We start from the raw sequence: 13,929 nt of genomic DNA, 5'->3' as shown, positions 1-13,929 counted from the left end.
ATGTGTGGAAGTCAGGAACTTCGTCACTGGCACGGGGGACAAAACCTGGGTATGGGGAGAAATTCTTCCTGCAGACCTGACGCTATCTGCCCACAGGAGGAACACTTCCACAGCCCAGGCCATGCTCGCTCAGCTCACGGCAACGATTGCTGAAATCTATGTACAGTCTGTTCTTCTTGCAAGCTTTCTTCTCTCCTGAAGGTGGGGCGGCTCTCGCTGATGTACAATTCCACAGGCACTAGCTGCCCTTCAGTACCTCACCCAAAACCTTTTTATAATCCTTTTTATGAACATTGTTGTTGGGCTATTTGACCTAGAGGCCATCGCAAGCGAGCCTGATCCCATCCTCCGCCAACACTCGCTCTCCAGCAAAGGCCACTGAATAGTAATCGGGAACCTTAAACTGGATAGCAGTCAAGAATGGAAAGCTTAACAGTGTTTTCCTTCCATGGGCACTAAGGCTAATTGTCGCACCCTTCCCTCGCCCCAACTGCTGCCCCGGCTGAGAGCAGCCAACCCGGCACAGACCGGAGATCCAACTTGGGACCATGTGGTCTGCATAGCTCAGTGCGGAACCAGACGCTGTCCTTGCCCACGTCGCCCATTAAATTACTGGTGTTCTTTTGAAAGGCTAAAAGGTGGAATCTTATTTGGTACTTGATGTTGAAGGCTGTGTGTATCTGTAGTCAGTTGCTTATTTTACTTTTATTCCCTCCTTTTTTAATTGTTGCTAAAGATAAACCATCAGATATTCTTGGTGTCAGTATTGTGTGCAGTTTTGGTTGCCTTATCTGAGGAAGGATGTTCTTGCCATGGAAGGAGTTCAGCGAAGATTCACCAGGCTGATACCTGGGATGGCAGGAATGACGTATGAGGAGAGATTGGGACGATTGGGCTTATACTCACTGGAGTTTAGAAGAATGAGAGGGGATCTCATTGAAACTTATAAAATTCTAACAGGACTAGACAGACTAGATGCAGGAAGGATGTTCCCGATGGCGGGGGAGTCCAGAACCAGGGGTCACAGTCTAAGGATAAGGGGTAAGCCATTTAGGACTGAGATGAGGAGGAATTTCTTCACCCAGAGAGTGGTGAACCTGTGGAATTCTCTACCACAGAAGGCAGTAGAGGCCAATTCATTAATTATATTTAAGAAGGAGTTGGATATATTTCTTAAGGCTAAAGGGATCAAGGGATATGGGGAGAAGGCAGGGACAGGGTACTGAGTTTGGATGATCAGCCATGATCTCATTGAATGGTGGAGCAGGCTCGAGGGGCCGAATGGCCTACTCCTGCTCCTATCTTCTATGTTTCTATGAGAAAATTGATTTTTGAAAATCCTACCCACTATAACTGATTTTGATTTTTTTTTACTCGGTGATATTTAATAACACGGCGATGATTATTCATATTTTGCTTCTTTTTTGTAGACGCAAACCCTGGAGGTGCTGGTTCAAATTATGCAAATTCTGCTTGGGGTTCTGGCTCATCCAGCACTGACCTCAACCACGGCTGGGATAAGTTAATCGTAGACGGGTCTGATATGGAGGCTTGGCCCTGCATCACAGGCAGAGACTCTGAGTCGGCTTCGGAACACGTAGACAACGAAGGTGCCTCAACCCTCGGCTCCGAGAAGAGCCTGCCACCTGCGAGTGGCGCTGCCAGGAGCGGCAAAGGAACTGCGAACCAGTTCGCTGCTGGGAGCGGCAAGAATGAATGTAAATTGGGGGCCTGGAACATGGGCCTCGTGCCTAAACCCAGTCACGCATCTTCCATCTCTTCGGAGAGCAAAGACGGACTTAACAATTGGAAAAACTTGAGCAGCCTCGATGGAGCGGGCCTTGGGTTGACCTTGAACCCAAATATCAACCCATCGGCCTGGCCAGTGTTGGGCCAGGAGGGCACTTCTGGAAAAGGGACTTTGGAGACGGACATTTCGAGCTCCAGCGCACAACTTAGTGCAGTAGGTCAAAGCCCTAGGGATCAGGATGGTACTTCTGCAAGCGCCTGGGCAAAACAGTCAAAAACGGAAAATGCGGGTGTTACATGGAATGCTTCTGTTGGAGAACAGCCTCAAGCTCTTAACACTGATGGACCAAATAATGGCGACACTAACTCTTTGAATGCAAGCTCACAGAGCACCGGGAACCCTTTGCAAAATAAGGGAGTGTCTGATACGACAGGGAATGGGACCTGGAACATGCCCTTAGGAATGGGTTTGGGAAACCCCTTGGTATTGAATCAATCTGTGAGCACTGAAGCCTCATCCGAAGGCAGTATTAGAGGAACTATGGAAGGACGGGGAGCTGGGGGAACTTGGAATACAGTTTGGGGCTCTTCGGGAACTGACTCGATTCCTGGACAGAATGGTACAGGAGCTGATGGCAATAATGGACGCAATGGTGACGATGCAGCCAAAACTGGCTCTGGTATGAAACAGTTACTGGTGAATAGATCGAGAACTGAATCGTGGGACAATAATGGCGGCTCGTGGGACTCTGAGGCACAAGACCCCAATAAGGCAAAAAACTGGGGGAAAGGGAACAGAGCAGCACCTGGTGGTGCTCAGGGTTTGTGGGGTCAGCAGCCAGGGACTGATAATCGCTCAGAAGGGGAGTGGGGTGGCCCTCCTAATGAACAGAATTGTGGCACAGGCGGATGGGACAATCACAGGGTAAACCCCCTCCCAGAAAACCAAGGAGAGAACTCCCAAAATTCCAACTGGGTAAAGGCCTCCAGTTCCACTGGGAGTGACTCGGGTAGTCGAAGCAACAACAAAAAGGGAGGCACTGAAAACCACCCAGGAGGACGGCGCTTAAACAAGACCGAGCCTCCTGACCAAGATGAGGTATTGCAGACTGTAATAAACAGGGCTGATCTGGACCCGAGAGTGTTGTCCAACACTGGGTGGGGCCAAACTCAGATAAAACAGAACACAATGTGGGATGTCCAGGAGTCCCCCAGGAATGAGAGGCGCACTGATAAAGGAACAGAAGGGTGGGAGAGCACCGCCGCTCAGAGCACTAACTCAGGGGGCTGGGGCGAAGGGCCCAGTCAAAGCAGTCACTCCGCCTCTGGGTGGGGAGATGCTCCGCAGTCTTCAAACATGGAGTGGAAGGATTCTAAGAATCCCAGTGGCTGGGTGGACCCAAAGAACAGTCAAGGTTGGGGAGGTGGAACACCAGAAGAGAAGACACCATCATGGAATGATGGGCCTAGACCCAAGGAACCGGGTTGGGGTGCAAGACAGCAACCAGCTCAAGGTTGGTCTGCCAATAATGGTTGGGCCGATGGAGGTGGGCAACCAGCTGAACAACCAAAAGCAGGTGGCTGGGACAGTTCGAACTCAAGGTGGGGTGAGAGTGGTCGTGGTGAGGTAGGATCATGGGGAGGTGGCAGTAATTCTAATTCCAATCAGAGAGGTGGGTGGGACGACCCCACAAGACACCAGGGATGGGGTGAGCCGTCCAAAACAGCCCCTCCGAATTGGAACAAGCAGCAAGAGGTGTCTGGCTCTTGGGGCACTCCGTCTGCTGGTAGCCGGCAGTCAGGATCTGGTTGGGGCTCAGCGCCTGTGCCACCTGCAACTGTGCCACCTGCACCCATCCCAACTGTGCCAAAGGAGGAAGAACCTACTGGATGGGAAGAGCCTTCACCCCAGTCCATCTCCCGAAAGATGGAGATTGATGATGGCACCTCCGCCTGGGGAGATCCCAACAGCTACAACTACAAGAATGTGAATCTGTGGGACAAGAACTCCCAAAACGAGAGCTCTGGAAGTGGGCCGATGCCACGGGAGCAGAATGCATCCAATGCGGTTACAGGAAGAGGCTCCACATCAAGTTCTGGTAAGTCGCCCAGTTATTTGTACGTCCTTCTACTTTTTATACAAGTGTGTACTGTACAAGCAAACAAATTGTGTTGATCAGTTCAGGGGAGCTTCAATTTATGGAAATATCGAGGCATCTCCTGATCTTACTGGTTCTTGTATTATTCCAACCAAATTCAACTGCCAGCTCCACTGATAACTGCAGTGGATAAATGCATCGGCAGGTGTAGCACTAAGTTATACAGTCCAGAAAGTTCCACGTTTAATTCCCAGTCTGTGCGGCGTTAACTGATCCCAGCCAGGTTGGCATTTAAGACGTGATAGTTTGACTAGGGAGGGGAGACTCGGTCAGGGTTTCCTGGGCTGATCCTTATCCAGTGACCTTTTCTGGTCAGTGCATGGGTGCAGGCATCAGGCGAGAGCAGGGTTGGGGTGGCCTGGTAATTATGCTCTTTGTGACTGATTAGTCTGCCAGTGCTTGCTATCTAGGCTCACACATGTAGAGTGACCACTTGGACAATGTGTCGGGGAGCTGCCATCAACTAGAGGTCTATATTCCAGTCCAGCAAGGGCATCGAACATAACCACACTGTTCGCAACCTTGGTGTCACATTTGACCCTGAAATGAGCTTCCGACCACACAGCCGCGGCATAACTAAGACTGCCTGTTTCCACCTCTAACATCGCCCGTTTCCACCTTTGCCTCGGCTCATCTGCTGCTGAAACCCTCATCCATGCCTTTGTTACCTCTAGACTTGACTATTGCAACGCACTCCTGGCTGGCCTCTCGCATTCTACCCTACATAACTTGAGGTCATCCAAAACTCTGCTGCCCGTGTCCTAACTCGCTCCAAGTCCCATTCACCTATCACCCCCCTGTGCTCGCTGACCTCCATTGGCTCCCGGTTAAGCAACGCCTCGATTTCAAAATTCTCATCCTTGTTTTCAAATCCCTCCGTGGCCTCGCCCCTCCCTATCTCTGTAACCTCCTCCAGCCCCACAACCCCCCCAAGATATCTGCGCTCCTCTAACTCTGCCCTCTTGAGCATCCCTGATTATAATCGCTCCACCATTGGCGGCCGTGCCGTCTGCTGCCTGGGCCCCGAGTTCTGGAATTCCCTCCCTAAACCTCTCCGCCACGCTACCTCTCTTTCCTCCTTTAAGATGCTCCTTAAAACCTACCTCTTTGACCAAGCTTTTGGTCACCTGCCCTAATTTCTCTCTGTGGCTCGGTGTCAAATTTTTGTCTTATACTCCTGTGAAGCGCCTTGGGATGTTTTACTACGTTAAAGGCGCTATATAAATACAAGCTGTTGTGTGTATGAATGCCAGGGTACCTGAAGAGGCCCCGACAGCAGTGGGAGCGATACATTCACAACTGAATGCCACAGATCTGCGTTATCAATGTGTACAGTTGTCTTTATGGTACATAAACTATAACCCATCAGAGGTGTTGCTGCGTACACTGTGTATAGTTTCACAAGCTCACATGATGGGTTTGGATGAAGATAGCCCTTTAGGACTGAGATGAGGAGAAATTTCTTCACTGAGAGGGTGGTGAATCTTTGGAATTCTCTACCCCCGAGGGCTGTGGAGGCTCAGTCGTTGAGTATATTCAAGGCTGAGATCGATAGATCTTTGGACTCTAGGGGAATCGAGGGATATGGGGATCGGACGGGAAAGTGGAGTTGAGGTCGAAGATCAGCCATGATCTTATTGAATGGCGGAGCAGGCTCGAGGGGGCGACTCCTGCTTCTAATTCTTATGTTGTTTAGTTCATTTGATCTCATCCATCCAAAATATCAACCCATTTACAGTATCTTATTAAATGTGCAAAGTGAGCTGGCCTCAACCGCCCTTCATGGCAAGGTGCTCCAGTTGTTGGATTTGCCCGAATGTGGAGCCTACATCGTCCAACTGATGGCGGCCAATCACAGATGAAACTCTTTGGACGTTTTCTTCAGTCCCTATGGAAATCAAGCGAATTCCAAACTATTAATCCAGCTTTGCAATCCCACACTTCTATCTCTGAGCAGTCACATTCCCCAGCTGATCATCCCTGCACTATCAGCTGTTGGATCATTTATTGAGCTGTGTCTGTCTTTATCCGCTTCAATCGCCTTCTGAAAGAGATATTGTTCCAGCTTTTTTTTAATAGGGTTAATCATGACCAATGACTGCTTCCTTGACAGCTGTTCCACGTATCTCGGAGTGAGGGGGCGTCTCCTAATTTCTTGGCACACAAGTTTTGTTAATTTTGTATTTGTGTCCCGTGCTCTGATCTGAGAAATTGCATCCGTTAGCCATTGCCCCTGTCTGAGTTATGTCCTTTTTTTTCTGACTCTCCCCTCATCTTCTGTTCACTTGCTACTGAGTTACTGCCCTGCGAGAGAAGTTGGCAGCAGGTGCAGACTGATGCCGGGAAGTCCGAGCTGCAGTGTACGCGCACACACACACAGGCTTCTTTGTGTCCTACAAGCTGCACCTCCCTTTGCTGGGAAAGGAATCTCTGGATTCTGTACGGAGGCTGCAGTTTTATATCAGTTTACAATAACCAACAGATAAGATCCTGCTTTTGGAATTTTAAGTTAAAGCGCATGGTTTTTCATGAAAGCTCCGGTAAGAAATTTGACAATTTGCTTTGGGGTTTTAACAAAACACCATGGAAAACATTTCTGACCTCTTCCCACTGTTCTATGGAAGATCATTCTTCAATAAACTTTATTAACATGGCCTTCTCTCTCTCTCTCTCTCTCTCTCTCTCTCTCTGGCAGTCACTTGACATTCCCTACAGCATTGCTCACATCTGTGACCTTAAAATGCACGCAATGCCCTCGAATCTGGCTGCCTTTGCTAAATGGAAAGATCCTATCTTTGATGTAAGGTGTGCTTGCCTGCAGTATTTTTTTTTTAACAATGGTGTCCATTGCAAGACTGAATCTTTCTGGTGCATTGTCTTGGAGCACGATTCCATGGGGATACTCAGCTTCCGTTTCCTGAACATCAGCACTCTGCAGTGCAGTTGTGAGGCAGAAAGCAGAGCCCAGTGCCCCTTCACAAAGGGGAGGGGAAAATGGGGCATGGTTGCATTTAAGCCACTGCCATGCAGGTTCTTTCCATTGCTTCCTTTTTGGTGTCATAGCATAAGAATTAGGAGCAGGAGTCGGCCATATGGCCCCTCGAGCCTGCTCTGCCATTCAATAAGATCATGGCTGATCTTCAGTCTCCACTCCACTTCCCTGCCCAATCTCCATATCCCTTGATTCCCCTAGAGTCAAAAATCTATTGCTCTCAGCCTTGAATATACTCAACGACTGAATATCCACAGCCTTCTGGGGCAGAGAATTCCAAAGATTCACAACTGAGTGAAGAAATTCCTCCTTATCTCAGTCTGAAATGGCCGACCCCTTACCCTGAGACTGTGACCCCTAGTTCTAGACTCGTGTCCTCTGCTGACGGCACTGATTTCTGGAATGTGGTTCCATGGGCACTGGCCACCCTACAGTACGTTGCACCTGGCCGCTCCTCACTTATGAACCTAGATTGATCGATTGGTTATCCTCATAAAGACACGTCCTGTCATGTCCCTGCCTGATATCCACAGACTTTACCAGCAGGATTCACCTAGATAATGATCGAGAGCAAGGTTTTCTGGGTTTTTATTCTTGTCCCTAGCACTGAGACCAATTGCAGCTTTCTGACTAAATGCCTGGCTGAGATCAGATCATTCAAGGCCTGGGACTTGCCTGGTCTCTGTAGCTCGGGCAAACAAAAGCAAAATACTGTGGATGCAGCAAATCTGAAATAAAAACAGAAAATGCTGGAAACGCTCAGCAGGTCAGACAGCGTCTGTGGAGAGAGAAACCAGAGTTAATGTTTCGGGTCGATGACCCTTCATCAGAACTGCAAAATGTTAGCCATGAACAGTTCTTATGCTAACATAGAAAAATAGGAGCAGGAGTAGGCCATTTGGCCCTTCGAGCCTGCTCCGCCATTCAATATGATCATGGCTGATCCTCTATCTCATTACCATATTCCTGCACTCTCCCCAGACCCCTCGATGCCTTTTGTGTCTAGAAATCTATCTATCTCCTTCTTAAATATATTCAGTGGCTTGGCCTCCACAGCCTTCTGTGGTAGAGAATTCCACAGGTTCACCACCCTCTGAGTGAAGAAATTTCTCCTCATCTCAGTCCTAAATGTCCTACCCCGTATCCTGAGACTGTGACCCCTCGTTCTAGACCCCCCAGCCAGGGGAAACATCCTCCCTGCCTCCAGTCTGCCTAGCCCTGTCAGAATTTTATACGTTTCAATGAGATAATACAGAGGCCGGGGTGGGGCGTGAGGAACAAAAGGAAGGCAGGAGTGATTAAATTATGAAAGGGATGATGGTGCAAGGCGAAAGGGAGTGATAATGGGACAAGTAAGGAAACAAAAGATGGGTCCGGCAGAGATGTAAATGGCAACAGCAGAATAGCAGGGAGGGAAGCATGGAAAGTCTTGTTCTGCTTTCCTCCTTCTATTTGTTCTATTTTTTAATAAGTATTTTTGTTCAAATGAAGAATGCTGATGACCTTTAGTGGGGTATTGGCTCATAGGGGTTACTGGGGGGAGCAACAGTAGGGAATTAAATCTGTACACCTCTGCCTATACACACAGGACACCTTCGCGCTTTGCATTGCTTCAAGTCTGTACGTATGCATGTTAATACAGTTCTCTCAGATTTCAGTAATAGCTCCCATCCAACGTCCCTGACATGGCTGTCAGCACTTGTTAGTTAAATAGAACTCTTTCGCAGTCTCACCGCAATAGAACCTTTCCCCTCGCTCGCTCTCTCTTTTGCTTGGAGCAAGTCACCAGAGTCACACTGGCTGGGGGGAGGCAGAGGAGAGTCACACTGGCTGGGGGGAGGCGGAGGAGAGAGTCACACTGGCTGGGGGGAGGCGGCGGAGAGAGTCACACTGGCTGGGGGGAGGCGGAGGAGAGTCACACTGGCTGGGGGGAGGCGGAGGAGGGAGTCACACTGGCTGGGGGGAGGCGGAGGAGAGAGTCACACTGGCTGGGGGGAGGCGGAGGAGAGTCACACTGGCTGGGGGGAGGCGGAGGAGAGAGTCACACTGGCTGGGGGGGAGGCGGAGGAGAGAGTCACACTGGCTGGGGGGAGGCGGAGGAGAGAGTCACACTGGCTGGGGGGAGGCGGAGGAGAGTCACACTGGCTGGGGGGAGGCGGAGGAGAGAGTCACACTGGCTGGGGGGAGGCAGAGGAGGGAGCCACACTGGCTGGGGGGAGGCGGAGGAGAGAGTCACACTGGCTGGGGGGAGGCGGAGGAGAGTCACACTGGCTGGGGGGAGGCGGAGGAGAGAGTCACACTGGCTGGGGGGAGGCGGAGGAGAGAGTCACACTGGCTGGGGGGAGGCGGAGGAGAGAGTCACACTGGCTGGGGGGAGGCGGAGGAGAGTCACACTGGCTGGGGGGAGGCAGGCGGAGGAGAGTCACACTGGCTGGGGGGAGGCAGGCGGAGGAGAGTCACACTGGCTGGGGGGAGGCGGAGGAGAGTCACACTGGCTGGGGGGAGGCAGGCGGAGGAGAGTCACACTGGCTGGGGGGAGGCGGAGGAGAGCCGCACTGGCTGGGGGGAGGCGGAGGAGAGTCGCACTGGCTGGGGGGAGGCGGAGGAGTCACACTGGCTGGGGGGAGGCGGAGGAGAGAGTCACACTGGCTGGGGGGAGGCGGAGGAGAGAGTCACACTGGCTGGGGGGAGGCGGAGGAGAGAGCCACACTGGCTGGGGGGAGGCGGAGGAGAGTCGCACTGGCTGGGGGGAGGCGGAGGAGAGAGTCACACTGGCTGGGGGGAGGCGGAGGAGAGTCACACTGGCTGGGGGGAGGCGGAGGAGAGCCGCACTGGCTGGGGGGAGGCGGAGGAGAGCCGCACTGGCTGGGGGGAGGCGGAGGAGAGTCGCACTGGCTGGGGGGAGGCGGAGGAGAGAGTCACACTGGCTGGGGGGAGGCGGAGGAGAGAGTCACACTGGTTGGGGGGAGGTGGAGGAGAGAGTCACACTGGCTGGGGGGAGGATGAGGAGAGCCACACTGGCTGGGGGGAGGTGGCGGAGAGAGTCACACTGGCTGGGGGGAGGCGGAGGAGAGCCACACTGGCTGGGGGGAGGTGGAGGAGAGAGTCACGCTGGCTGGGGGGAGGTGGAGGAGAGTCACACTGGCTGGGGGGAGGCGGAGGAGAGTCACACTGGCTGGGGGGAGGCGGAGGAGAGCCGCACTGGCTGGGGGGAGGCGGAGGAGAGTCGCACTGGCTGGGGGGAGGCGGAGGAGAGTCACACTGGCTGGGGGGAGGCGGAGGAGAGCCGCACTGGCTGGGGGGAGGCGGAGGAGAGTCGCACTGGCTGGGGGGAGGCGGAGGAGAGAGTCACACTGGCTGGGGGGAGGCGGAGGAGAGAGTCACACTGGCTGGGGGGAGGTGGAGGAGAGAGTCACACTGGCTGGGGGGAGGATGAGGAGAGCCACACTGGCTGGGGGGAGGTGGCGGAGAGAGTCACACTGGCTGGGGGGAGGCGGAGGAGAGCCACACTGGCTGGGGGGAGGTGGAGGAGAGAGTCACGCTGGCTGGGGGGAGGCGGAGGAGAGTCACACTGGCTGGGGGGAGGCGGAGGAGAGTCACACTGGCTGGGGGGAGGCGGAGGAGAGTCACACTGGCTGGGGGGAGGCGGAGGAGAGTCACACTGGCTGGGGGGAGGCGGAGGAGAGAGTCACACTGGCTGCGGGGAGGCGGAGGAGAGAGTCACACTGGCTGGGGGGAGGCGGAGGAGAGAGTCACACTGGCTGGGGGGAGGCGGAGGAGAGAGTCACACTGGCTGGGGGGAGGCGGAGGAGAGAGTCACACTGGCTGGGTGGAGGCGGAGGAGAGCCACACTGGCTGGGGGGAGGTGGAGGAGAGTCGCACTGGCTGGGGGCAGCTAGAGGATAGCCTTGCGCCCCCATCAGAATGAGAAACACCCCCACAAATGCCAACAAATCTAATGAGTTAACAGGAGAAGATATTGAGGATTATCTTTCTCTCTCGTCTCTGATCTCCGCTGTACGGAGCAGAAAAACCCAGGAACTCCCATCTGCAATCAGAGGGGTTCTTTTCTTCTCATTGGACCGAATGATTTGCAAACCTTCAGCACTTTTTTCAATGGATTCTTGAGTATTGCAAGCAGACTGCCTTCCCTGGGCCAGAGATACCCCCGCTCACACTGGATAAGGCTTGGCTGTGCTGTGGTGTTCTGTGTAATTCAATAGTTTGCCAATGCCTGAACAGCAAGGCTGCACTTCAGGATGGTCACTTGAGCAAGCCACTTGCCAGAAGGCTGCCAGGATACGTGGAACTGTGTCCGAGTCCCTTGGAGAGGAGGGAAAGATAGATTTCATACTTGTGTGCTGCATTTGGTCCTTTTTTAAATTTGTTACTGGGTAGCAAGGCTTTACGTCAAAAAATGCTGACCTGACATCCCTGATGGATTGCACTGGTCGTGGAGTGGGAAATTGGATGCCAGTCGGTATCGTCTGATTGTGACGCGTCACTGAGATTTGAGTTCAGTCACGTGTAATCCATGTGCGTGAAGCCCCAACACTGGAGCAGCAACCATTTGTGTAAAATGCTCCAAAGAAAGCATGTTTTAAAATCCACTACAACATATTTATCAATTGCAAGGTTTTGACAGCTGAATATATTGGGCGTACTTTCCAAACACGCCTTGCTTAACTGGTTGTTTCGGTTTTGAAGTTGGAAGGTTCCAGAATGACTGTGGTTTCAGTGTCGTGGCGCACTGTTTTTCTGTCCACTCATAACTTCATAATCATTTCTCAGCTAGATTTCCAGATCCAACCAGTCAATGGGGCCTCCATGTCAGTTTGGTTGAGTAACCGAATGACATCACTGAGGCAGGGAATCCCTGATAACCTCCTGTTTCTATTTATTTGAAGATCAATTGAAGTACTGAACAGAAAATATTTTTAATGTTTTAATTGCACGTTTTAAAATTCAAACCAGCCCAGTATTTAAGAGCTGATGACCAACATTTTTTTCACCTTATAACTGTGTTTGCTTTTCTGTGTATAACTTTCTCTTCTAGCTGCCTGATTTTTGTTAGAGGGTTTCAATCAGTTGACATTTCCTCCGGGGGTTTTCCTTCCTCCAGTTTTTTCTTTTCCTCTTCCTCCTCACACTCGCTCTCTCGCGCGCACACTTATAACACCCCTAACGCTTTTGACACCAGCTGACCCTTGACATTCTTCAGCATAACCATCGCCGAATCCCCAACCATCAACACCCTGGAGGTCACCATTGAGCAGAAACTTAACTGGACCAGCCACATAAATACTGTGGCAACAAGAGCAGGTCAGAGGCTGGGTATTCTGAGGTAAGTGTCTCACCTCCTGACTCCCCAAAGCCTTTCCACCATCTACAAGGCGCAAGTCAGGAGTGTGATGGAATACTCTTCACTTGCCTGGATGAGTGCAACTCTAACAAACACTCGAGAAGCTCAACACCATCCAGTACAAAGCAGCCCGCTTGATTGGCACCCCATCCACCACCTTAAACATTCACTCCCTCCACCACCGGCGCACCGTGGCTGCAGTGTGTACCATCTACAAGATGCACTGCAGCAACTCACCAACTTCTTCGGCAGCACCTCCCAAACCTGCGACCTCTTCCACCTAGAAGGACAAGGGCAGCAGGCGCATGGGAACACCACCACCTCCAAGTTCCCCTCCAAGTCACACACCATCCTGACTTGGAAATATATCACCGATCCTTCATCGCTGGGTCAAAATCCTGGAACTCCCTCCCCAACAGCACTGTGGGAGCACCTTCACCACACGGACTGCAGCGGTTCAAGAATGCGACTCACCACCACCTTCTCGGGGCAATTAGGGATGGGCAATAAATGCCGGCTTGGCCAGCGACGCCCACATCCCAGGAACGAATAAAATAAAAACTGAGCATGGACTAGGGATCAAACCTGAGACCTCCTTGTTCTGTGTCTGTTATTCGCCACCTTGGACAGTTAAGTGACCAGGGAGCCATATTTCCATAGAGGAGTTTGAGTGTTAATTTCTCTAAATTTTAAAATTATTTTGAGGAATAAAATGCTGAATATATCTTTTCTTCAGGTTCAAAATCTATGCAGGATGGGTGGGGAGGTGGTGATCGACCTGCTGTGGCAAGTACCCGCCCCCCAAGCTGGGAGGAAGATGATGATGGTCCAATCGGCCTGTGGAACAGTGCCGGAACTCAGGAGAGTAATTCACCCTACAACGCATCTAACTGGACCTCAGGCGGGAAGAAAATTCACAAGGTAAGGATGGGAAATTCTTATAAGGATAAGCAGATGGTGAATTATCTTTCTCTCGCTTCTGGGAGCCTGGTTCAAGTCCAGCATCTAGACGGAAGCTGAGACGGCCTCTGTGTCTTTTTCTAACGCGCCAATTTGTCAATGGCGATGTCAGCCATTCAGGTATGGTGCAGCTTGCGGTCAGTCAACGAGCAATAACATTTGTGTGATGGACCTGAATTTTCGATGGTGTCATACGATGGCACGAATGTACCGTTCGCTGAAAGAGTCATGCAGGGGAAAAAACGAGGGAAATCTGGCAGTACACCAGATCGATCAGCCTCTGCAAGAGAAAGATTGGTTAGCATTTCAAGTATGGGCCCTCCGTCGGCGCTCCGAGGGTCTCCTGAAATTGTCACCTAACTTTCCTTCTCGGGCACTGACCTGCTGTGCACTTCCAGAATTCTCTGTTTGTATTTCACATTTTCCATGTTCCCGGTTTTTCCCTTTTTTTATGTCTACAACAGCCAGAAAATCTGCCTGGTACAATCTTCCTTTTTTGTGGCGGGGTGGGGGGGGGGGACAGTTCCGAACAATGAATAAATTTGATTTTTTTTAAACCTGACATGAGGTTGTGCAGTTACCTGGACGGCTCACAGTTACAGTGTGACGGAAACAACCACTGAGCAAGATCAGCCCTTGTCTCCGAGAAGGTGGGGTTCCACCAGAACACAAGAAATTAGTCATGTTTTCTGCTGCGGAATTCTAGT

The 13,929-nt window shown here is 51.6% G+C and overlaps 1 protein-coding gene across 11 annotated transcripts in view; it reads left to right on the top strand.

Annotated features, from left to right (window-relative positions):
• Nucleotides 1-13,929, top strand: part of LOC147099635 (trinucleotide repeat-containing gene 6B protein-like) — a 199,804-nt gene that overhangs the window by 141,486 nt on the left and 44,389 nt on the right. For all 11 annotated transcript variants that reach the window (XM_085969901.1, XM_085969898.1, XM_085969900.1 and 8 more), the window contains 2 exons: nt 1,431-3,848; nt 12,999-13,183. In XM_085969901.1, coding sequence (XP_085826027.1) covers nt 1,431-3,848; nt 12,999-13,183 — 2,603 coding nt within the window. The remainder of the gene's footprint in view (nt 1-1,430; nt 3,849-12,998; nt 13,184-13,929) is intronic.

Source organism: Somniosus microcephalus, chromosome 28 (genome assembly GCF_052327205.1).
Source record: "Somniosus microcephalus isolate GS21.2 chromosome 28, FLI_Smic_1.0, whole genome shotgun sequence".
Lineage (NCBI taxonomy): Eukaryota > Metazoa > Chordata > Chondrichthyes > Squaliformes > Somniosidae > Somniosus > Somniosus microcephalus.
This window is presented reverse-complemented; position numbering and strand designations above follow the sequence as displayed.